This window comes from Pelecanus crispus, chromosome 3 (genome assembly GCF_030463565.1).
Source record: "Pelecanus crispus isolate bPelCri1 chromosome 3, bPelCri1.pri, whole genome shotgun sequence".
In the NCBI taxonomy this organism is placed as follows: domain Eukaryota; kingdom Metazoa; phylum Chordata; class Aves; order Pelecaniformes; family Pelecanidae; genus Pelecanus; species Pelecanus crispus.
The window spans coordinates 64,530,639-64,556,275 of NC_134645.1; the positions used below are offsets into that span (position 1 = coordinate 64,530,639).

At 38.7% G+C, this 25,637-nt stretch overlaps 1 protein-coding gene across 1 annotated transcript in view; it reads right to left on the reverse strand.

Annotated features, from left to right (window-relative positions):
• Positions 1-25,637, reverse strand: part of ADGRG6 (adhesion G protein-coupled receptor G6) — a 117,040-nt gene that overhangs the window by 54,014 nt on the left and 37,389 nt on the right. The window contains exons 4-6 of the mRNA XM_075707705.1: positions 13,236-13,577; positions 6,740-7,360; positions 1,877-1,945 (exon numbers count right to left, since the gene is read on the reverse strand). Coding sequence (XP_075563820.1) covers positions 1,877-1,945; positions 6,740-7,360; positions 13,236-13,577 — 1,032 coding nt within the window. The remainder of the gene's footprint in view (positions 1-1,876; positions 1,946-6,739; positions 7,361-13,235; positions 13,578-25,637) is intronic.

The window sequence follows — 25,637 nt, forward strand, 5'->3', positions numbered from 1 at the left end:
TCTTCCAGTGAATGAAAATATTTGCTAAAGGTAATTAGAGAAAATGGCTCTTTCATCAGACTGTAGGTCACATAATCTGACATCCACAAACTTTGTAACTGATGCTATTGCACAACACACAACAAACAAACAAAAAAGGAATCCCAACTGGCCTCTCAGTTTAAAGTAAGTCTGCAGTGCTGACAGAAATAGACAGACAGACATGATTTTCATTATTATGACAATAATGATGATGACGACGAACAGGGTAAATCTGATCTGACACTTCCAAAATGACAAATACAGAACACCAGTGACATTTTACCAAACGCTTTTCAGAGAAGGAAAGAGTATTACCTCCATGAAAGTACTCATAGTGTTTATTGAAGATGTGATGGTCTAAGAAGTTAAGAGAGGCAAGTTTGAAAGGTAGCATCTGTTATTAGAGGCAATATCTTCACCTAGACAAGTTAATAAAGCTGGAAAAAAGGATGAGGCTTTTAGAAATGCAGGCTTGTTTTGCTGAAAGCGTGTCCATTTCTGCAGCCATATTAGCTGACATAATGAAAGATATTCTCTCTCCTTTCACACTATGCCATTTTGATAGAGGAAAATGCTCAGAGTTCTTCCAAGAGAACACACAAAGTTCTTTATAAGGTGGTTGTATTACCCTTTACATATAAAAAGAGTAATACTGAATAACTGTTGCTGTCACACTTACCTAAGGTATTCCAGTAGCAGTATTTAGATCATATTGTGCTATGTGAATATGGTGCCTGAAAATTACTGTTTGAAATCTGATCATGGACATAACTGGTATTTCACTTTCCCTGTGGAGACCAGTATAATACGCTCCAAGAACCTGAACCAAATTTACCTCAACATAATCTGGGAGAAGTACACTGAAGACTGACATAGATCTCTTACTGACTTCCCAAGCAGAGTGCATTTTTCTTTATATTTTCAAGCTAAATCTGATTTACTTGTAAATGTCAGTTTTGAAAAAGTTCTGAGACTTCCTCCTGCCCTTTTATATTTTATTTTCTCCTGTCTCCTTCTTCCACCATTCAGACTGAAAAGGGTTACAGAGCTAGACGTTATTTTTGGTGCAGCTGCTGCTGTGATTAAAGTTTCACATAGCATGCCACCTCATTAGCAGGTCTGTGTTCATGAAGGTATTGTGGAAATGGGCTGATGTTGTTCATGTCGAGCGTTTTGATAGAACTTCAGCCTCTAAGCAGAGCAGAAAGCATTAATTGTCTTTGCATGTCCAATGATTCACATGGCATGGAAATGTTTAGGGTTCACCTATTCCTTGCATTCAACTGAGCTGACCTTTAAAGACACCTAATTAATTCTTACATGTGGTGATTTTTACACTATTAAACCATCACTAAGTGCTGTAACAAGTGTTTCATTAACTAATAGCTGCTGGATTTTGCAGTTTGGTGTTAAATTTTTAACCGCTAATCTCAAAGTATCTAGCCTCAAAACAGTTTATTGGAAAAAAATTAATAATAGTCAGGTCCTTTATTTACATCTGCTCATTTTTTTATTTACAGCTGTACCCACTTCTTATCCTAGTTAATATTTTACTGTCAAAATGTGCAGGAGGAAAAGAGATGGAGAAAGAAATGAAAGCAGTCAATTAATTCAGTTTTGATATAATGGAGACTATTTGGAAAATGTATTATCAAGGGAGCGATCACATTTTTTCCACATATTGTACGTACAGGACACCCACACGCTTGATGGGACTAAAGAATTCCTTTCTTTGCTATTTTTTATCGCAGTTCACCCTTTTAGAAACAATAATGAAAAAGAAATGGAATACAAAACCCAAGGAAAATAAAGATTTCCTAAAGATGAAACTGTGAAAATGACCTGGGCTTCTTACCTTGGCAAAGGCTTCCCAGGTTTGCACAACTGGTTGGTTCAATTGCAGAAGAGGGAATTAGGTACGAGCCTTTAGAAAAAGAAAGTAAAATAATTAGAAAAGTTTGGCTACTGGACATAAAACTACCAGGTCTCAAAATATATCTTGCAGTGATACAGTCCTCTTCCTATTTTCTCTCAATGGCAAAACTGATACTGCCATTTGCCTATAATACTTATATGCTTTCATTTTCTGTTGCAGCTGAGGGATCCATGAAAACCCCGCTGACTTGCAAGTTACAGTCACTTACATATCCTCCCCCAGTTTTCTTAGCTTTCACTAAATAACATCACATTAAATGAATGCAGCTTGTGTGGGGTCAGTATGGCCATAGGATTTATGCAATCTTCATGAGTAATAACACACGCCTTGGAGAAGCAACCATGCTCCGCTGCTGTAGAACAGGTTACCCACCACACACTTCTGAGTAATCTGCCTGTTACAGACACCAACCAGATAAAAGGTGATTAAACTTGTTCCTCTGCCCAGGGCGTGGACATGATTAATATTCTGGTATTCATGATTTATAAGCAGATAATGTTATAAGTCTGTATCTTATCTCTACTGAATTATTCATAACAACATGCACACACTTTGATGATCTGGAGACAAAAAAAAGGGCATATAAGAATGGCCACAGCAAAAGAACTGGTGAAACCGCATTAATTACACTTTGCATATGCCAGCGGTTCAGCTGCAGATACAGCTGCTGATACAGCTGCTTTTGCACACTGTGTTGAAAATAATGGGGCCATAGAGCATGGCATAATCTGAACCTACTGGGAGTGTTGCGCTTTTGGCTTTTGCTTTACAACTTCAGAATCATATTGACCCAGTGAGGTTCTCTCATGAAACGTTGTATCCTTCCATAAAATTACAGAGCTACCACCCATAAAGTCATAAAGATAGCTAGGAAAATATTTCCTGTGATGCAAGAACAGATTAAGCGTAGGGCCTTGACACAGAAATCACTGCACGCCACAGATACCATTACATGCATTGCCAACAAAAATAGGGCAGAATTTAAAACATGTGGTCCTCAACAAATATTAAAGCTCACCATTTTTATTCTTTTTTTAAATCGATTAAGAGGTACAGACAAATTCAATTCCTTGGTACACTTTCTATGAACTCCAGGAAGGGTGTTCTAAGTGAACTGACTACCTCCTGTGGGAGATTTTTTTTTTTCCCCCTAAAATATATTTGCTAATACTTGGTTCTGCATTGTGGAAAGATTACCTGAAAGTTGGCTTGGAAAATCTGTGGACCTCCATATTTTATTCAGTGAGTATTTAAAAAAAGATCGTGATTTTATTTGGTGAAACTAAAAAAAATCTAATGCAACTTTACAAAACACCTAAGTCAGAAAAGTGTATACTTTAAAGAGGAATATTTTCAGTGAATATATTCAATAAGCTTTTTAAAGTTTTAATTGGGTTGAATTCTGGCCAGTCAAGAAAATATAATGATTGGATGCAAACAGGTACTTTGCATAAGCTACTTTATGAAGCCAAGTGGCACGGTCAGTAATGTGAACAGCAGATATGGACCTGTATTATGCACACTTTGTGTGATACATCTCACTCACTTCAAATGTCTAAAAGTCAGCCATCCGTATCTGCTAGTCATGCTAGACTTTCTTTATAGTCAGTGGAGAGGAACAGGCACTCCTACAGCAAAAAAAGTTCTGACTTCCCTGAGACATATTCTCCAGTATGAGATGCACTGACCTTTGGAACAGCCTTTTTCATTCCACTATTCATAAACAGCACTAAGGGCAATTAGCTCAGCCTGAAACATCATTCAGCTCCCTAAGGCAGACAGATCCCACCCTGAGTTAAATCTGACAGCGAAATTAAGAATTCCTCTGGCCTTTGGGAATGAAGGGCTCATATGAAGTATACGTGAAGCAAATGCAATTGCAGGCATGGACAGACATGCAGCCACATTACCCTTAAACTGAGTAAATCATATCCTGCTATAGGTGTAGCCAGTGCAGGCTCCAAAATCAGTACCAGAAGTTGATTAAATGCTCCTCAGTTTGAATGCACTGGGCTCTGAACTGGTGGTGTTACACCACTATTGCTAGGCTACTTGTTTTAAAATTAGTCGGGATACCCAGGCCGTGTACATATACCTTTAAATGCAAGCTGTGTGAAGGTATGGCAATAAAAACAGAATTCTGTCAAGTCTTCCAGAAACATCCCACCATGACTGCACAGCTGTGAAAACATTAGTCTAAGGAATAAACTAGGAGAAGGTAAAACTATGAAAAGATTATCTGGAACAATTTGCCAGTGTTTTTATGCTCCGTAAATCTACTTGTAAAAGCTTTGTCTGAAAAACCATGAAAATAATACCCCTTGAAAAATGCAAGCACTGTTCAGGCACAGATATGTTGAGATCACTGCTAAATGCTTGGTTTGTTTTTTTTAAAGTTACATGCCACTTCCTGGGGAAGCGTTATTGGAGCTGTGCAAAAACCTCTTTTCTGTATAAATCCTTCCATTGCTGCTAAATGAAGCCTAATCAGAGTCATCTCCCCACTGTCAGTGGTTTATTCATGGTTGATAGCCTGACTCATCAACCTTCCTGTCGAAGGCTGGTTTTACAATGAGGGCTTTTATTCAAGAAGATGAAGGGAAGAAAATGCTAACAAGTCCATCTCTGGGATTAGTAACCATTTTTGAAATGGCACTGCACACAGTATTTTCTTTTAGGAAACACTGGCTCAGGAAAGCCTGTATCATAGTGGGTGACTTAACATCTTCAAAAGAAGACGACTGACTGGTGAGCTAGTTTTCTCATAGGCTTAGTTAGAGGAATTAACATGCTTTTATATATAGATACATTTGAAGTGGCTTGTATAGACACTTGGGCCTAACATATGAATGCTAATATATGTTTTCTAAAATAATGTTCTGCTGTAAGGAAATGGCTGAACAATGACATCCCAAGGAATAAAACTGTGGAATGAAAGTAAGTGTATTTTTTCTATGACCACAGCTATGATATTACATTTCTGTCACAGGACTGTACAGTCTTTACAAGAAAGAAGGACAAGACTCATACTCCACTCAATATTAAATGAGACTGCAACACTTACAGAGGTCTTGGTAGGTTGTTTAGGAAAAGTCTTGTGGTAGCCTTCATGGTATAAACAGTCTAAGAGCAGTAAGATTTTCTGGGAAGTTATTTTCTGTTGGATCTGTTTGTACTGATGGAAAAGCAACAACTTTTTTGCCCAGGACACCTTCATCAGTCACAGTCAATGTTTAGATCAGCCTTTTCTTTGTTCCGGTAGAGGGGTGACAGCACCTAGTTGTTCATGTTTTTATAGAGGTGTTTCTTAAATTCTTTTAGCAGAGGCATACTGAGAGCTGTCCCAGTGAGTCTAGGTGTGAATGAGTACCTCATATTTTGGTTTGAGTAAAGCAAGCAAGATGGTTTTTTTTAGCTACCTTAATCCCTCATGAGCTATTAGATACAGAAACTAGCACACCTTAATGATGTCAGTCTCTGTTTTAAGCTAAGGATTCACAGAGCACTAACAGATGCTCTATCAGGAGGCGTTTATATTGACACTATTTAAACTGTGTTTAAACTAGTAAGTAGTAAGGTGTCAGAGGCACAAGAAGTCAAAATTGGAGAGGACAACATTAAATATGAAGAGACCCCACGTGGTTCAGAAAGAACCAGTATTTGTAACTGTTTACTTTGACTTTTTGTTTTTTGTTTTTTTTTTTTTTTTAACAAATGTGTGTTTGCTACTATAGGAGGGCTCAGACTCTGTGGTCATGGAGTTTGATAGCAGTTGATTTCCACAAGCATCATATATGAGTGTATAGGCTACCGCTGGCCACGATTCAAGATTTTCCCCTATGCATTTTATAATTATCCAAGTATCTCTAAAGCTGTTACTAACCAAAACATTCTTAAAATAAAAAAAAAAAAACACAACAAAAAAACACAAACAAAAAACTGGTCCAAAGTGACAAAGAGTTTTCAGTTTTGATTTTTTTTCATCTGGAAAAAATGTTCCAGTAGAAAATTGTCAACCAGCTGTAAAAACATATACATATATAAAAGTTACACCTGGACACTTATGAGAATCAAGTGTCTGAGCCATGAAATGAGAATAGGTTGGACAATGTATTGAAATTTATCTTCTGGAGTAATCTGCAGGCAGAAAGACCTTCAGTAATTACCAATTAAAAGAAGGACTGACAATATGTCATCAGGAAGATAAAACCCAATGATTTTCATCTAAAACTCTTCCTTCCTAGCTGCCTCCTCTAATTTAATCTTTTCTCATATGTTTCTGTCTCATATGCATTGTCATTTTGTCACTGTTTTTGCTGGCTCTGCACACACAGCACAAGGCTTGCAAGTGCTCCTTCTGGCTAATCAAAGGGCAGGTACAAAAACATTTACTAAATGGTTAGTTAACACACATTTTTTTTCTCCAGATACCACTGTAATCTTACTTGAGGCTAGCAGGTACTTGCCTGTTATCCCCATTTTGTATGAGTAGAAGGCCAATAAACAAACATTTCGGAAAAACTTTGATCTGCAGATCATTTCAAGCAGCAACTCGATATACTTTGGGAATTTGTCCTTTTCCTTTAGGGAATCAACTCTATACCCTTTCAAAGACTCTGTGTATGGTAAGAGTTGAGCTAAGGTCTAAGAAAGGTAAGACCTAGCTGTTTTTCTTTCACAGGAACTCTGGGTTTTTTTTGTGCTGGTACAATATGTTCAGCACAATGCAGAAGTGTGTGTGTGGGGGGAAATAAGAAAAAAGATTTGGCAAGGCGTACTCACCACAACTCAAATTGTTTTCTGCTTTCAGTGCTGAAGTTGGAATACTCCAGAATTCATTTTCCCAGTCTACAATGTTTCCTTTCACATCACAGCTGAGGTTGGCCAGTGTTTGCGCATTCATGGTGAAATTCCAGAGGCGGAAGTTGTAAATGTCCCCATTTAGAGAGCTCATGTCATTGCTGTTAGAGCCCAGCACCAGCCTCCCGTTTCCAGGGATAACTTTGCCAAAGATTCCCGGACAGTACACTGTACGATAGGTGCTTTTGGCATATATACCTATACTGCCTGAGAAGCTATCCCCTACCACACAGAGCTGTTGAAAGGTTCCTGTGAAAAACTCTGCATTTTGGGGCAATGCATTCTCAAGGAGGCACTGTGTGCCTGAGATGGACAGAAAATGGCCTTCTGTGGTCTTCCCAAAGCTGAAGAATTCTGTCGACAACGTATCGGTGTAGGAGAAAACCTTCCAGTCGTCATTGTCATCACTACTGCCCTTGGTTGCTTCAAAGCACAGTGTAAACTGGCTAAGATCTGGCACTGAGACAGTCTCTGCCACGGACACAACATCGACATCGGGAACCTGGGGAATGATGACTTTCTGATTCCTCAGGGACACGGCAACTAGAACCAAGAGCAGATAAATAAATTAACAAAAAAAATAAACTCATCATATAGAAATGAAGGGAGACTAGCAGCAGAGGTTAAAGTAACATTAATTAAATCAAACATTCATCACATGGTTTTTATCACTGTAGTATACCAATAACACACATGAAGGGGAATTTGGCCTGGGAGTGCACTCAGCTGAAAATATGCAGAGTTCCTTTTTAATGGCACAGAGAATCATAGAATGCTTTGGGTTGAAAGGGACGTTTAGAGGTCATCCAGCCCAACTGCCCTGCAGTGAGCAGGGACACCTTCAACTAGATCAGGTTGCTCAGAGCCCCATCCAACCTGACCTTGAAGGTTTCTAGGGATGGGGCCTCCACTACCTCTCTGGGCAGCTGCACTACACAGTTAACAACCCCTCGAGTTGCATTAAGAGCAATATTAAGACATATTCCCCACTAACTTCCAACTCTGCCTCAGCCCACTTTATAAAAATTACTACTCATTCATCTAGTAAGGATGCATTAATCAATGGAATAAACCAGCTTTTTGAAAAACACAGTATGATTTGCTTTTAAGATATATTATTTTAATTACTTGTCTGCATGACTGCAATACACCACTGAAGTTCAGGCCTTGCTTCTTTTAAATATCGCAATAGAAGAAAGCCCCCACCACATTTCTTGGCAAACTGAAGCCTTTTGTTCCTGAATTCATCTAATGGGTTTCTGCAAAGCATTAGGCATCTTCTCATTTGTCCCCAGCAGCCTTCTGGTTGAATACTGCTATCCTATGTTCATGAATGTTTATATACAAGTTGTTCACTATTTGCTAATATTTGGGTCAGCAGTTTTGGATTTTGCGCAAGTATCTAGAAATGGCTAGTCCTCTTGCAAATATGCACCACAGTAAGGGTATTTAGGCATGGGCAGAATTACTCTGTCTCTAATCGTTTTTAAGTATTCTCATTTGCACTGGCAAAATGGCAGTCACCAAATGTGAAAAACAGTATCAAAGGACAAATGCTTTTTATCCATGAGTACATTAATGACAATTCTCTTCACTCTACTTTGGAGAACATTATTTTTTGAAATAAAGTGTCAGTATGCTCAGTTTTATTGGCACTTTCATGGCAGCAAAATTCTTCTAGTACATTTCTCCACAGAAAGAAGTTTCAGGTTATCAGTCATGCAAAGGCATCAAGGTCAACAAGACCCGATTGCAGCAGCCCTTGCTTTTACTTCTGGTTCTGCAGTTCTGTAGTGGACCACAACTCCAGCAAATCTCTGCTACCTCTTTTACACATTTTCACAGCGTATATGCTGGAAGTGAAACTGGTTTTTGCTAGACCTGAAGAATAACTGCCGCAGTAGTTAATCCTTATTCTCCCCTGGGATTTTTAAGTGATGCCACAACACATACATTAATTACAACACCTGTTCCCTTCTCAGAATGAAATAAAAACCTTTCAATATGAGAGGGTGAGACATGTGAGGGAAGGGCGACTGTCACGCCACGCTCAAGAAAAGGGACAGATATATGGGGTATAAGCAATTTCTGTAGTCTGTGGTATTGCAATTTCCCTTTGCCAGCTGCTTGCAAATACTCTTAGCTCCAAACTACCATATTTGGATATACACAAGGACATAATTTGACCAATATATTATATAGTAAAATAACATAAAGTATTGCATGTTATCCACCAACCTGGCAACTGAAGAATGGGAAGGAAGAGAGAGAAATACTGGGCTTTTATAGTTACTGGATTTACTTTGTATATTTTTTTTTTATTCCCAAGGGCAAAAGTGTGTTGTAACAATTTTATAGATAGAAAATGTGTTCAACTCTCCATTGAAGACAAGGGCTTTTTTTCATGGGTTAATTATATTGTAAGCTTCTTTACATAACATGGAAAGTGTTCCAGAAGAAGTATAAGGATTCAGGACTTGAAAAAGAAGAAAGCTCATTCATATGAGCACTGTCCAGCCTGTGTTAGGGTGGTCAGGAGAGTTATGGACCATCTGGTCACATTTAAACAGTATAGGAAGAGAAATAAACAGGGAGGACATTGCTCCCTTACTGAACAAGTCTACTCAACTTTGCTGTACTCATCTGACAGATTTAACCACTAGCATCTTCCCTGTACAGTGAAAGGACAAAACTGACAACTATTTTGTCCATGTGGAAACAGAATCCTGCCATCAACATTAAGCACAGGTCTCTTTCCTGATTGCTGTTGCACAGCCAGTCATCATATGGATGAATTTCAGATGTTAGTGTTGAAGAAACTGGTTATTCTCTGAGGAAGAATGTATGTATATTCTTGGAATATTCATCCAAGTGCTTAGACTATTTTTAGAATGATGTTAAATTGTTTCTGCTAGGAAGACAACTGGATTACAATGAACAGGGGGTTTTTTGGACACATTGTTATTTACTAATGAAGAACGTACAAAAGTCTTGGCAGCCTGGATGCAGCAGGAGCGACCAGCAACAGGCAGCTCACTGTTCCGAGATCCTCATCTACTTTTATGGGAGTGCTGGGATGACACACAGCCTGCCTCTGTTGCTTTTTAGAGCCCCTAGCTTACTTGCAGCTCACTGTCTCACATTTCATACACCCCTTTGCACATAAGCAAGCCAGGAGTCCCTAGATTGTATTTCACAATCCCTTGCAGGGAAAACTGCTTTCCTGCTAATTGATGGGCTTTTCAGCATGGTTCAGTGCTTGAGTGGTGGCTTCTGCTGTTCCTAGCTTCACTGCTTTCATCTGCCCTTTCACTGATGCTGGAAGAAATGCATTAACTTTAATAAGGTCTGCAAGTGTCTACATACCAAATATCCGTTTGGGCGTTTTTTGTTACTACCGCACTGAATTGTGCTTTTAATCTGGGCTACTGCAGTACTACTCAACTGTGTGCTAATTTTACATGACATTGACTCCAGCATTTCAGTACTAACAGAGGTCTGCTGGCTCTCCTTCCTCTCCTTTTGGTGACTGAGCGACTTCTACTCACTGGTGGAGCTTACACAGTTAACTACTACTAGAAAAATATTTAACATGGCAGCTCTTCAGCTGGTGTAAATTGACATAATTCCCCTAAGATGAGCAAAGCTGCATTCATTTACTGCAGCTGAGAATATGGTCCATCCATCTGCTGTTGGTGTGTTGCAGGAGGTGACAACCAGGAAAGTCAACATTTGTGCAGGTGGCCAACTTGCTATGGATAACAGGACGTGCTCTGTGAAACTCAGTTTGAAACTGCTCTTACATAAAACTGAGCAGTCACACAAAAGCTGTTCTATTCTTGGCTAATTCCCTCCCAAAATTCACTCACTCTCTTATATTTGTCTTTCCCCACATATATTTTGTCTTGTGTACATATTGTATATTAGGATGTACCATTAATGTCTTTTTAAAGGTCATTTCTAGATAGCAAATTGCTGCGTGTCTTTGAACGGCCCTTTACTTTCCAACTTTGCATTACTTTGTGAAACTCAAAATTGAACAAACTACTTAATTTTTTTATTTACATATGATCATTTCTGAGAAATGAAAGAAAATATGACTATAACACTGTTCCCCTCGCTCTGAGAGAAATCCATGATTTTGCCCAGGTATCATGTTCGTAGTACTAACAATGGTGTCAGCTTGACAAAGGAGCTTTGAAACTCCGTTGGGAACCTGAAGTGAGGGGGTGTACCATCTCTCCAGTGGCTTTGGAAACTCTTTGCAAGGACAGGAGAGGGTAGCACTGAGATCTGCCACGTAGATGAGTTGTAATTTCAGTGTGTGTGTGCATTGATGTCCTATTGTCTACATGCTTTTATAACTTGAAATGAAAGCATACGTTATCATCCCTTTACCAAGACCCTTTTCTGTATCCATTGCCAGCTTAAATGTTGCCATGATCTTTGTGACTATCTTCTGTACCCAGTGTAATTGCACAACTGTTGGCAATAAGCAAAATACAGTTATAATCTGCCCTAGATGCATGCAGCCGGCTCTCCTGGCATCCATGGTCAAAATCAAGAGGTCAGGTGGGAGTTACAGATTTGGAGTAATGAAACAAAATTCAGCAGCCTTAGCCTAGATACTTAACAGCAAGCCTTAACATAGAGTTTCTGAACTAATACATATGTGAACCATTAAAATACAAGTCACTGGTGAAGGTCACTGATACCTTTACTTACACTGGGGAGTAGTCTTATTCAAAATGAAAGGATATCTTCCAGGACTATTTAACTTTAATGGTGCTATCCGTGAACATAAGGTATGATTCAATTTGGCATGGAGGGATTATTTTTGCTTTCATAAAAATACATTACCTATAGTGTATATATATACACAAATGGTTCTCTGACTATGTCTGTGGATCTTTCCTCTTCTCCACACTAACACATCTGAGGGCAACACTGCATCTTTCAATTCCAATTATAAGTCATCTTATATGTTACAGTCATACTTAAACATTAAAATATTAAACAGGCATAAAGAAATAAATCATTTTGCATAATCTGATTGCATATCATTTTTCATGATCCACTTGATTTTACAACTTCTTATAATACAGCAAAAGCTGTTATTTTCAAATGGAGAAACCTTTCAGAAAATTTGCTTCTACTTTCAGAAAATAACAGGTGCTCCTAGAATTATTACTACATTAATTTCATCAGCATGAAAGGACCTCAGTAGAAAGAAGTATCTTTAGCTCCTCTGATATGACATTACCTTTTTTCTTTTCAGAACTACACACAAATTTTGCCAGCATGATCAGGACTACTTTTGTTTTATGATTCCTGGGGGTTACTATCTTAATTATTTTAAAATATTATATGTGTAATAAATATTAAAAAAAAAAAAATCATGAGGAAGATGTGTTTGTGAGTTTGTGACTGAAGAGATAACTGCAAACATCCCTGCTCGGTGTTTTTACAGGAGCCAGCCAACCAGCAGAACATAAGTGTGCTACAATAATATAAATGCTCAGTGCAATACTAGTATGCATTCTAATGTGTGTGACTTCAACAGAAAGAAGGCCTACTGAGAACATGCAACTGTAAACTATAACCCTGAAGTGGAATGAATGGTGAGTAGCATATGGGGCCTGTAAGTGATCATCCTAATGCCCTCCAGTATCTTGCTGCCCTTTACTGTCATGTGAGAGCAACTTCTAATTAGTACTTTAAACAACAAAACAAACATCAATCACATGTTATTTGTACCCTTATCTTCTAGGGGAAAATGTACGAATGTCTTTTTTTTTTTTTTTTTTTTGCAGTTGTTAGGCTTTTTAAAATCTAAGCGGTGCTATGCATTTAAGGAATGGAAAGAAAGGTCAAGGAACTGGAACAAAAGGTAGCCATTTTGCAATGCCAGTTCATCTCTGGGAGTTTGTTCTAGAGGCTGGAAGAAACCCTGAGAAGTTCTGCTTTCTGCACAAACTCCTCCCCACTGTTGGGCATTTCACACTGGCAGAGGTCCAGGCTGGCCTTGTTTCTGGCTCAGCTAAGTTCCCGCTCATGATCTCCTCTAGGCCTCTATGTCCCTCTGCAGGTACGCCGACCTGAAGGACAGGTGTCCTGCTTCCAAACCCTCCAGCATAAATCTGCAGGGAGAGGCACTGCTAGGCCTAAAATGTTTGCATGTGAAAAGTTTTTCTAACACATCTGATGTCATGTCCCAGAATAAAATAAATTATTTTCATCCAAAGAAAAACAAATTAGTTAAAAAAATGTGCAGAACTCTGTAGTTCTACCCTGCAGCCTCCCCATCCTTTCCCTTCTCATGGAGGACTTGATTCCTTCAGGAAGCGTCATTCTAATCCTTATAGGACATTTCCTTCTAACATCTATAAGAGAGATGAAATGCTTTGGATTTACTTACTTCGTACATAGCTGGCATTAAAACCTTTCTTCTGGATACTGAAGTCACTCTTAAATGACACGATCATTTCATTTCCAGTAGAGTTATAGGATAATCCTTTGGCAGTGATGCCACAAAGGTTCATTGAGCTTTCTCCATTGTCTAATGTCAGTGAATCATAAATGCAGCCTGGAGCTTCTTCAATGTCAAAATCAATAAATGTTAGCTGTATGATGAATCCATGAGGTGCTCGGATGATCCATTTGCACGCTTGGCTGTTGGGATAATCATTGGGGAAGCATGGAGAAGTGAAAACTCCAGAGGGGTCAGTTAGCACGATCCTACAGTCAGAGCATCCATGAGCTGGCAATAAAAACAGAAAGGCTGGAGGTCAGGAAGAGAGACAACTTAACAGAAAAGTAATCATCAACGCAATAACTATATGTATTTCTATACAGAAAAACTTAAACAGAGATGGGAGAAAGAAAGGCAGATAAAGGCCTTGTTTCTAGTGGGCAAAATGCTCGAGGAATAGTACAGCAAAAGAATATTTTACATAAGAAATCCTACACAAAAGAAATATAAATTATACTGCTAAATATTCATTTGTGCACATAATATATATCTGCTGTGTATATTGACCTGACAAAGGCAAAGTGAAAGCAACTTTTTCAGAAAACAATTCATAAAGGCAAATGAATTCTTAAACTGCAGCTTCTAACAAGATGACTGGTATAATTTACATTTTTTGGCTGCTGGTCTGATGCTGAGTGGTGGCTATTCTAGCAGCTCTGTGCCATGCTATTGTTTCCAGTGGAATGTCCCTGGAACGCGGCAGCACAAGAGATGGGTTGAAGAGCAGTGGCGCAGAGCTCTTGAAGGTTAGTTATCAGCATTTCCGGCAAATGCTCTCTGCATCACCCAGAAGGTGAGCTATTAGCTTTTGAATCAAAGGCAAATTACTGCACTCCTCCCATGCTGACTCAGCTCCATTGACATATTTGTGGCAGTCAGGCACTAAGAAATTCTTATCCTATTCCTTTGCTCACCTGCTGTGCTTATCCATGAGAATTTCAGGCCCAGTTGGTCCCCAGGGTTACGTTTCTTGTTTGGTTTACATTTGCTCATTTATCATATATTTACTTAGTGTATTATATAATTACTGTGAACTGCCTGCTGCTAAAATCTGTAACAGTTTGCCAAAGCAGCACTGAACAAACTAAGTGGGAACTGAATATCGCCAGTAGATAATCAAAAGAAACTAACCAGCACATTTATGCTGAATTACTTTGCAAATATTTCATTAGGACACAATCCTGCGTCAAGTACTACAGTACGGGGGGAAAAAAAGAAAGGAAGGAAAAAAAAAAAAAAAAAAAGGACAATGTGAACATGCATTATTAGTTGCCGGAGCCGAAAGCAACTAAAAAAGTTGTCAAGTGTAAACTACCTATGGAGCAGGTATAAAATAGGAATAAACGCGTCAAACTTCTCAAAAGAGGCCTTGATGTTTCTTTCCACTGCTTGGGTCCTGGTATTATTCAGTCACATTCAAATGGTGTTTGGCCTAGGCAAATGGACCCTGACTCTGAAGTGGCATGGCAAAAAAAGGCACTTTACATCTGCATGGAGAATGGCAAGGTGTATTTTACAGAGTTTTTGTAATTTTTATTTGCAAATCACAAATTCATATGGCCCCGGGGAGGTAAAGAGACTATTAATTAATTGGGTGCTCAGAGCCAAATACAGGTTAGTTACATTAGAAGAAAATCAGTGGGGTGCTTATTTGTTCAAATGAGAAAAAAAAATTGTCTGAAATATCTGCAGGTAGCTTTGGGAAGAAGTGGCACTCACGACATTGAAAAACTTGATCTGCATAATACAAACAGGAGCCTGTCCACTCTTAATTACTTTGCAAATCTTTACAGTCAGAGGTCTATGCTCACCTGCCCTGAAACCCTGCTGTTCCATTTATTAACCAGAGAGGGAATATTTACTTATTAGTACGGTGACTATAAACCCTGCAGTTGTACAGACAGATGACGGCTTCGTCCAGCAGATTTTGCACAGATAGGTATCGGTTTTCAGAGAACCACCCTAGATTGAGAGGGGGTGGATCAGGAAAAGCATGCTCTAAGCCAGAAGCCACTGTGGTCTCCTAGTCCAGGGCAAGTGAGCCTCTACAGGGCAGAGCAGCTGTAAGACAGCTGTGGCTGGAGCTGCCTCCAGCTGGAAGGCTCAGCGATTCGTGCTCCTGCCTTCGTTATTGCTAGAATGAGGGCTACAGGGGTTGAGGATTTGGCAGCACGCCGCACCCACTCTCCTACTCATTCCTGCCAGAGAAATAAATGACACAGAGCTATCTGGGCAGTTGAGAGCTTTCCCTGTGCACCCAGATGGACCAGAAGCCAGGGACTAAGCTGTTAAGTGACGCAGATACATATAGGAACATGGGTGTTAACGTATACTCATTCAGCCTTGAACCCCTAAAGTAAATCTTAAGGGCATTATAAAACATTGCTGAACCAGAAAAAAATATGCCAGTTGTCAGTAAAAATGTATCTCTCAAATTGGTAGAATATTACGTTCAACCTGAGACTGGAAAAGTCAAATTTGTCCATCAGAAAGAACACAAACATTCTTAAGAGAAGCCTGCCTTTATTAATTCTACCGATCATCATCAGCCAAAACAGGACTCAGCTTTTCTATTTCTCTCTTGAGTATTTATCATTGTTTCTAAGCTGTGTAAAAAAAAAAAGTCAGTACACATAACAAAAATACTTCTATCCCTGCTGTCTGTCACTGTAAATACTAAAACATAAATGTTATTTATGTTATTGGTTTTTTTAACTCATTTAATGTTTTCACTAATATATTCTCATTTTATTATATCCATATTGTTTTGTTGGTTTTACAGAACTAACACACACACAAAAAAGCCAGCCCCTAAATTTAGGTAGGAAAATAAGTGCTCAAAACTTTACATACACACAAGAAACAGATTTGGTGAGCAAAATAGTTTACTACTTTGAAGTGGGTTGGCTCCATTTTGGCATAGTAGCTATTCTGTCCATGACTGCAATTTGAAGGAGAAATATCCTGTTTTCATGCAAATGTCCACAGTAGTAAGTAAAAAGAAAAGAAAACAAACAACAAAACTATATATAAACAGAATGGTTTTGAATGGAACTTTTTGCACAGCTTCTCATGAGACAGTTATTTTTCTATAAACACCACCTATTTTACCCATTAAAGAGAAAAATTGCTGTAGTAACAGCCAAAGCTGACAGATATTTTGCAATCCCATTGGCCCAGAGCAGTTCTGAAGTGTGGATACTGAATACTTGTTGCAATGCACACCACAAACATTTCTACAAGCAATCTGAGATATTTTATTGATTTTAGCGGGAACAAATTTAGGTACCATGTTCTTGGTCAGGAACCCCCCCATACACAGAGTCTGCCTGTCAAGTATTTTTTATCACCCTAGACCACAGGAAATTCACTCTCTAAATATATTTTATTCAAAAAAAAGCCTTCGTCTTTTCTCCCCCTCTTCTTCCCTAAACCAAAATGAACACACTCCCCATACAGTCAAATCAAGCACTTAATTTCAACATTTCCTAAACTGAACGTTTCACTGGGCAATCCATTTGTCTCCATCATGATAATACCCTGGAGTGTGGTTTTCATTTCATAATCACTTTTTTCTCCCCCCCTGCAGGACTCATACTTCCTATAATAAAAGAATAATTAGGTATTTAGTATGACACTTCAACACTATACTAAAAAGGAAAATTAATAAATTCCTCTGGAGTATGCTAGAGCTTTCACCAAAGTTATCTAAGTGATTCACAAATGTTAACTGACTTCAGAAGGGGAACTGACTGTAGGGGAAATGGCTTTTTCCCTCCTATCATGCCCATTTTATAAGGATAAAATCAGGCATGGAGATAATGGGCAAAAATGGCAAAAGTTTCCATGGATTTTGGGTTCTTAATCTAAGAAATGAGAGTACTGATTTTCCTTAACTACTTAGTATTTGTACAGGGTTTTATATGGCCAAAGCACACTATCAATGACTTTAAACTGCAGCTGGGAGAGCAGTCTGCCAATCTGGCCCACTGTAGAAAATCCAAAAATGAGTACTTAGTGGCCAATGGAAAATTTTGGTCAAAGCAATTTGGCCACCTTTAATAGGAACTTATCGGTAAAAGCAGGAATAGAATCCCATTCTCATGGTTGCCAGTTTTCCTAACCATGAGACCATTCCCTCTCTTCTATGAGTCTCCTGCCTACTTCACATATATAACTTTTAATTTCTATGAAGAGGAAAGTACCCTATCCTAGTCTTTCCTACACCATGCTGAATCATCTGAAGACTGTCCTAAAATGAAGGTGCTAAGGGAAACAGTATGTGACTTATTAAAAATTGCACCATACAGACAGATGCAGACACAAACCTCATATCCTACAGAACAAAATTAATTGCCCAGCTTGTCCTGTCTACTGATTTTGTCTCTTCAGAGCCCCAGCACAGAATTCCACCATTTGAACTCCTGAAGACACCTGTAGACACCGAGATACAACATTTGAAAGCAACTTTCACAAGCCATTTGTGGGTAGCTGAAGCCACCCACAGCAAGACCCAGAGCTACAATGTTGAACTACAGATTTGGGAAGGAAACATTCTGTATATAACCTCATCTGATGCGTTCATACTTCCTTTTTTTGATTTCTTCTTACATGACTAACACATTCCAGCACTTGCTTCCAAAATCTGTGCAAATATTCATATTTTCCTCTAGCTCCTCACACTTCTCTACTTCTCTCCGTTGTCACAATTTTCCCCCAAAACCTCATCTTTTGCCCTATTGTACTCCACACTTATTTCTCAGGCATGAGTTTTGACTTCTACCTCTCCACCTGCTTTCATTTCTGCACTTACCCAACCTTGGAGAAATGCTGGACAACAAATTTTGTTTGGCCAAGAATTTTTTTACAAGAGCAAAAGCAATCCAGCTTGGGACACCACCTATTTCAGTCCTAAAGACTTAAAGTTTGTAAAAGTTAGGATCAAAAGAAAACATGGTCTCTGGGGAAAAATGTCTGTGCTTGTAATTCGTGCATTACCCAGTTTGTTTTCACACTAAGTTACACCTTGCATTGGGTTTTTCTTTTTCCAGCTGTAGCATGCAGCTGGCCTTCTGTACAGCATTTTCCACCTGACAGAACTGTAGATGACTACATATGCGTAGGCAGTGGCACAGGATACCAATGATAGCTGGTGTGGGTTGAATTAACATTACTGGTATTTTTTTAAAAAAAAACATTAAAAGTTGCCCTCATAAAAGTAACACAGAATGCGGCTGGATTCCCTTGTGGCATGAAAATTAACTCTACTTCTCCCTGTAGAGGACACAACTTTCATATGAAAATATCCTGAAATAAATCTATGTAGCTCTAGGATCAAATTTTCAGAAAATAAAACAAAACAGTTTACGTTAACTCTAGTCTTATTCAAATGAACAATAAAATCTCCCCTGCTGACAGAATTAGGCCAATCCTAAACCACAGAAAATCTTAGCTACAGCACCCAGAACTTTAGACATAAAAAAGCAGTACAGAATTAATTATAATTTGCTTTCATGTAGACATCTGAGAACCTTTAAGCACTTTACATACATTTGAAAAGGTAGCACTTACGAGGATGGTCATGTTGAACTAAGTAAGAGAGAAGCACCGGGATGTGATATGACATAGGCACTTGCAAGCCTGTGGCAAGGCCCAAAATAGAAGTGAAACCTTACAGTCATTTACTGTGACAGCATGAAAAAATACCTATTTTGATGAACATTAGGCAGGAAAAAGTCTGGCTTTATAATAAGCAATTAATTGTTGGATGTTTTTTTTTCCTATTTCAAGGATGCCATAACAGAGGTATGGCCAAACATTAAGTTAAACATATTTATGACTCCAAATAGATGGGTGAATGAGGTCAGTAATGGGCACACCTGCAGACAAGCAAGAGGAAGGGCCAAACCACCAAGATGTGGGTGGGCTGGAATAGCTACAGAACAAACAAACCCATGTTATTCCAACGAGAGACAAACACTAAACCCAGAACAGCTATCACATGGCAAAGGCTTCAACAGTAGCTTATCTTCATTTAAAAAAAAAAAAAAAATCCTTTCAGACATAAAGGGGATCTGTAGATCTACAGAAATACCTATACAAAAAATGTGAATATATTAATTGCAAAGAAGTGTCACATCATTCACTCTGGACAAAGTAATTCTCTGCTTACTCACTTATAAGTTAGTTACAAGATAAGACCTATACAAATTTCTATGTAAAACATTAAGCATAGCACTCTTCTGGAACCTCTGCACACCAAACCATGTTGTCTACTCTCTGCACAACCCACAATTTGATCGAGTTCTGACTGAGAAAGTGCAAATGAGGAGGTGTGGCAGGTTTATTTTGGCTGCTTTATTTACTTTTCAAATTGTAGAAGCTGTTTGATCTCCCCAAAAGATCCTTATTTTGCTACATTATGCTGGCCCTGATAAAAATTACTATACACAACACATAATTTAATGTTAGCATGCATTGTAATCCTCAAATTAAACAGACAATCCTAATTCTAGCTATTTAAATATCTGAGTTTAAAAAAAAAGGACAAAAATAAAGGACAAAAAACAACAAAAAAGGATTATCTCTTCAATAAATAGAAGGGAAGTAAGACTTTCACCCTGATGTGTATAAAAGTTTGTCCCTGCACATATGATGTTACAGGGCTGAAGTCTACTGGTTAGAAATATGATTGTGATTGTGTATAAAGGTAAATGTCCCCTGATTTGTAATCATAATATGGAACTATTTCTACTTCAGCATTTCCACAGTGTGCACAGCCCTAAATTAACAAAAATCTTGAGCGAATCCTAGACATGATTTGGATTTAAGCATGGACTTAAAATTCAGCAACTGTTTAAAGTCCTTTCCTGCACAATGATGCCTTTGAGTCCTGTATTTGAAGCTTTACAGTCCCGTCTTCAGCCTTGCAGCCCCCTCAAGGCAGAACGGGAGGGCATGACTCCATAACTGCTGCCGTATGAAAACAACAGGGGAGGCACTGCACAGACCTAAGCTGTGAGGAAGGCTCTGCTATCCGCTCTAGTTCTGATCTTTCCTTTTAACGAAAGGAGTAATAACTGGACCAACATATGCAAACACCTATTCAGGGAGAGAGATCCACTCCCAGGCACACAGCTTGCATATGAAAAGCTGGTAGCTGTGTGATTAAATAATTAATATGAACCATTTCATGATTCATATGAACTAATATGAACCTGGCCTAATGTCCACACAGCAACCCATATCCTTCCTTCCTTTCCTTGCCAACCCACTGGGCATATTCTAGATTCCCAAGTTGCTGACTGAATTTTGGGGGAGCGAGAGGTTGATCTTTTATATCAAACTGCCACAAGAATAATTCCTTCCAGTCTTTGAATTTACTTCCCAAATTACTTTCTGCCTAAAGACCAGGAAAGGCAAGGTTTAATTCTAATTCAGTCATAAACTTTCTAAAAATGTCACCATGTCAAAGTCTTTTATTCCCTGCCCTCCCCACTTAAAAATAGAAGCATTATTCCTCTGGGTAGTGTTCAAACCTGTCCCATCACCCTTTGTTAGTAGGATGTTATACTAATTTCCAGCTCTGCAAAGGCATCAGTAGCAGGTTTTGAGGCCGGACAACTTGTGCGTGGAGAAATATATTTCAGCTCACTTTTCGGGGGGGGGGTTAAATTTCCCCAATCACTGAACAGTTAAACTGCTGGTCACTAAAATACCCGGCAGTGCAACACAGGTCATCGAAAAGTGAAACCCAGTACAATTTATATAACTCTCTAAAACATTCCTAAAATACTTATTTATATTAATAGGTGTAGAATATATAGAATCCCCAACAGGATAAACATTACCAGTTTTTATGTGAAACCACCTGCATAAACGTGTCAGTAATATAACCGGCATAATTAAAAAAATAAAAATCTTATAAGCTTTATATGAGTGAAACATTACATTATCCTACTTAAAGCTGCAACAATCAAATGCATTTTGCACAGCATGAGTGTAATAAAGATGTAATTAGGAAGAATCTTCCATCTCTGTGTTATTCTTAGTTTGCAAATGGAACTTTTTTTGTTGATTTGTAAGAAAACACTATTTTAAGCACTATTAAAAACTCAGTCAAGACTCTCATTCTGCATCACTCCCATTGCATCATCTGCATAGTACTCCTTGCACCCAGCAAGAATTTAAAGCCTCCATATTCCTGACTGAAAATAGCACATAACCCTGGCAGAGCCTTTTATAATTCAATGAAAGACAAGATTGTGCTCTCACAAAATAATTCAACAATTGGGTTTTGGCCACTGAAGCCAGGGGACAAAGAGAGTACTATGTCCTGGCCAGTCATATCAGCTTGCCTCGCATCTTCTTTTGTTGATGCATTATGTCCTGCAGCATATGCTTTAAATGGCTGAACCGGTTGGTGCACCTAAGAATAATGAAATGGTAAAAAAAAAAAAATCTCCTCACAGACTAATATATAGATATATATGGATGTGTAACTGTTGTCTGTGAAGTCAATTCTTATTCCTGCTTCCTGTTGCCCTAACCATTATTGCTTATCAGATCATTACCAAATTAAATTTTTCATCACATGGAATTAGAACTGGTTACTTTCTCTCTTTTGTAAGACAAGAACAAAACACTTAATGAAATTATATGTGGCAAATTGAAAACTCAGAAAAGACAATATTTTCTCTTATGTTACAATGTCAGCCTGTGGAACTCTGACCTGAAAAGTATCAAAGCAGGGAACATAAAATTGAGAAATTCAACAGACATTTTTCCAACTATCTAATAAGACCTCTGAATCCCTCCAGATATATGATAATTGATAAAAGGAGACATAATGGTAAGGAATTGTAAACCTCATGGCTTATGCTTGAAACTAATCTCAACCAACTGATCAGGAACAGTATTAATAGCTCCACCTTGACGGTGGGCACGAGCCCAGGCTCTGGCACTTGCCTGCCCCTATGGCCACAGCATGAGACTGACCCCGGCACCACTCGGGCCAGCCCAGCCAGCTCTTTTCCAAACCCTTCCTGGGCACGGCTCAGCAGCCAGCACAGGTCAGGGACCATTCCCAGCATGCAATCTGAATACAGCTACCCTAGTTTTAATAACCGTGTGCATTTGGGACACGGTATGACCTGGCCTCTGAGGCAGAGAACAGCCCTGGGCACGTCTCATTTACTGGAACAGAGGTGGCCAGTACATGTGTGGGAAAGGGAAAGCAGCCATGTGAGGCAAAGCATGAGACCCTATCTTGTGTATCTTGCGTAGGAGCCAGTATAGCAGCTCTCACTAGTTTTGGCGGTTCAAATATTACGTGTAAATCTGGGAGAAACAGGTGGTAGTACATCCTGTTTCGAACATGATAATCAAAATTATCTTTCAGGATACACTTGAGGTCAGTAACAGTAATAATATACCAAAAAAATCAGGAAGAGCAAAGCTTAATTTTCAAATCTGAGGTTAACATTAGAAAAGCAGAAGTGAGAAGAGTAAATTACTGACTCATTTACTATGAACGCAGGCAGTAACCAGCTACTACTAAACCCAGCAGCAGACTTTTCACTAAAACAAAGACAGCAGAAGCTGATCTGCACTTCCTCATGGCACAACTGTATAACATGGTCCTACACCAAGAGAGATTTTGTTATTTATTTTCTCATCAATAAATACATAAACCACAGCATGATTCTTAATCCTTTTCGTAAGGGACATAGACGGACTGGAACTTTACACCAATTTAGAGTGTACTGTTCATATGCAGGCTGTTGAGACTTTGGACAGGACATTTCAGGGAACTGACCTCTTGACTTCTCAAGACTAGCATCCTAACCAGCCCTCAAATGGGGTCATCCAAGTATTGACATTACCAGCATTTGTTATATGTCTGATCTCCAAAACATCATCATAGCCCTGGAAAGATCAGAACTGGTGTTCTTCACTCTCTCAGAGTGGGATGCTAGCATGATACAGAGACCATTAGAAATTCAGTGTGTTTCCAGATATCCATACCTCCCCTCAGGCCCCATTTTACACTGGAATTCAGTAGGTATTTATTTTTGTTGTGGGGCTACTATTGCCACTAAAAGCTCTGACCCCTCTTGATCACCCTAGCACAAATATCCTACCTCCTGACAGCAACCAACTTTATCACAACAGTGACTCCAGCAGGTTTTGATTGATCTGGGAAATTAAGGGAACCAGCTACAATAGAAGAAAATATGTTCAGAGCCAGGGTGGGGGCCCTGCACTGCCTGTTTCCCCTTAGTTGTTTGGTTTTGTGCCAATGAAAATGGAAGTGGAAACAAACACACTGACTGGGTAAATCTGCCCTGACCCATATGAGTGGAGTTCACACTGTAGACAAAGTTATGGATTTCCCCCAGAGGGAGGGGGTAATGTGAAAATCCTGTGTTACACCCATTGTAACTTAAGAATATTTTCATTGGCATTCCTGTGATAATCTTATAAAAATAACAGAATTGACTCGCTAGTTTTGGCCTGAGTTGGATTTTTTTTCCACAAAGTAGCAGAAGTTTGGGACAAAGAGTGGTATTGACAGTTCAGTTTAGATACGCTGGTTAGAAAAGGTATTAACTAGTAAGTATACAAGCTAGTACAACAAGCACATAAGCTAACACACATGTCAGTAAAGAGAAGATTGTTAGGAAAGGGATAGGGTGGGAACAGATGAGGTTTTTTGTGAGGTTGCTGCATGTAACATAGTGGTTTCAAACCGAGATCTACATATCGCACTCCATCACAAATCATGCTGAGATTTACAAGAGGAATGGTCACCAAGAATGTTGTATTTTTGTCCAGTCCAGCAAAAAGTTCTGTCTGCTGGCTCCTAGCTGTTCAGTTGCTGCATTGTTACAAAGAGGATCACAGCCTCAGCTGGAGTAAATCCATAGGTGCAGTTAGCTTCAACACAACTATACCAGGCTGTACAAGCTGAGGAGCTGTATGACTAAATAATTTATTTGGTATCGTTTGTGCAAGCAAGTGTCATGCTTGCCTGGGAGGCTGTTCAAAAAAATGAATGGGAAAACAGCTGACAATCTTTTAGTGAGGTGTGGTTTGTAGGAATTTGACATCCCACCAAACTGCATGGACACTGGATAAAATAATGTTATATCTGGGCACAGGTCATGCATGTTCTTAGTAAAACTCAGTCATACAGATGCATACAAGAAATACATTTCCTCTGCATATACATTGGACACAGGCTAAGAAAACTGTTAGGATGAAATTTCTGATGAAATTCAGACTATTTTGTGCAGTGAAAGTAGAAAATATTGCCTCTTCACTGGGTGCTTTACCCAACAAATCCAACACATGCCAAATATCCAAAGCAGTTTCCATTTGACCCATGATGCATTCAACATCTTTTATTGCTTATAAGAGGACAGTTCAATTGCAGAGTTTTCTTTCCCAGGCTGCAATGTTAGAATGCATTTTCTGGCTGCTACTATCAGTATTTAGAATAAGCATCATTCTTAACTCTTATGAAGGCCTCTAGAAAACAAAAGGTAGGGGGGTTATTGTACTGCTAGTCAGTGATATCTTCATGCTTTGTGTGTTTATAGGCCAAATTTTGGGTCTAGAAGTTTTTTCATAATTTTTTAGCTATCCCAGAAAATCTGCTATCAATGATGTCGGTTTCTTGCAGTAGAGGTTGAAACTATGGCTTGCTGGTGTTTAACAAGATGCAGAAATTATGCAGTTACTTTACACTGGAATTCACTATTATAATACAATACCAAGGCATTCTAGACATACTGGGAGACACCGACTCAAAAGTGATTTCATGCAGAGCCTTTGAATTGCTTTTAGGGTTTTGTTACCTGTCCTTTCTACTAGTTTTCAAAGTATCTATTTCAATATGATTTTGGCTACTTATATTTCTGTACTTTAGTATTTTCTGGGTCCTTTCAGTAAACTATTAAAAAAACAGATGCTGTCAGTGATATATCTGTCTCATCTGATGTGCAAGAAGGAGCAATCTAAGTCAAAATATTTATGATTTTTTAACATCACAAAATAATAAAGAGTTTTTCTATTACACAGAAATATTCTCTTCTACCCCATCATAGAAAATTAGTCATGCTTTCACCTTCCAAAGATAATAACATATTCAGTGTTAACACTTATTATTCCATCAGTTCTGCCCAGAGCAAACTGAAAAGGTGTTCTGAATAATGATATTAGGTATTTTCTTGTACACTATTAATGGAGGAGTCAGAAGACTGGAAAGGGGTTAGAGCCTCTTTT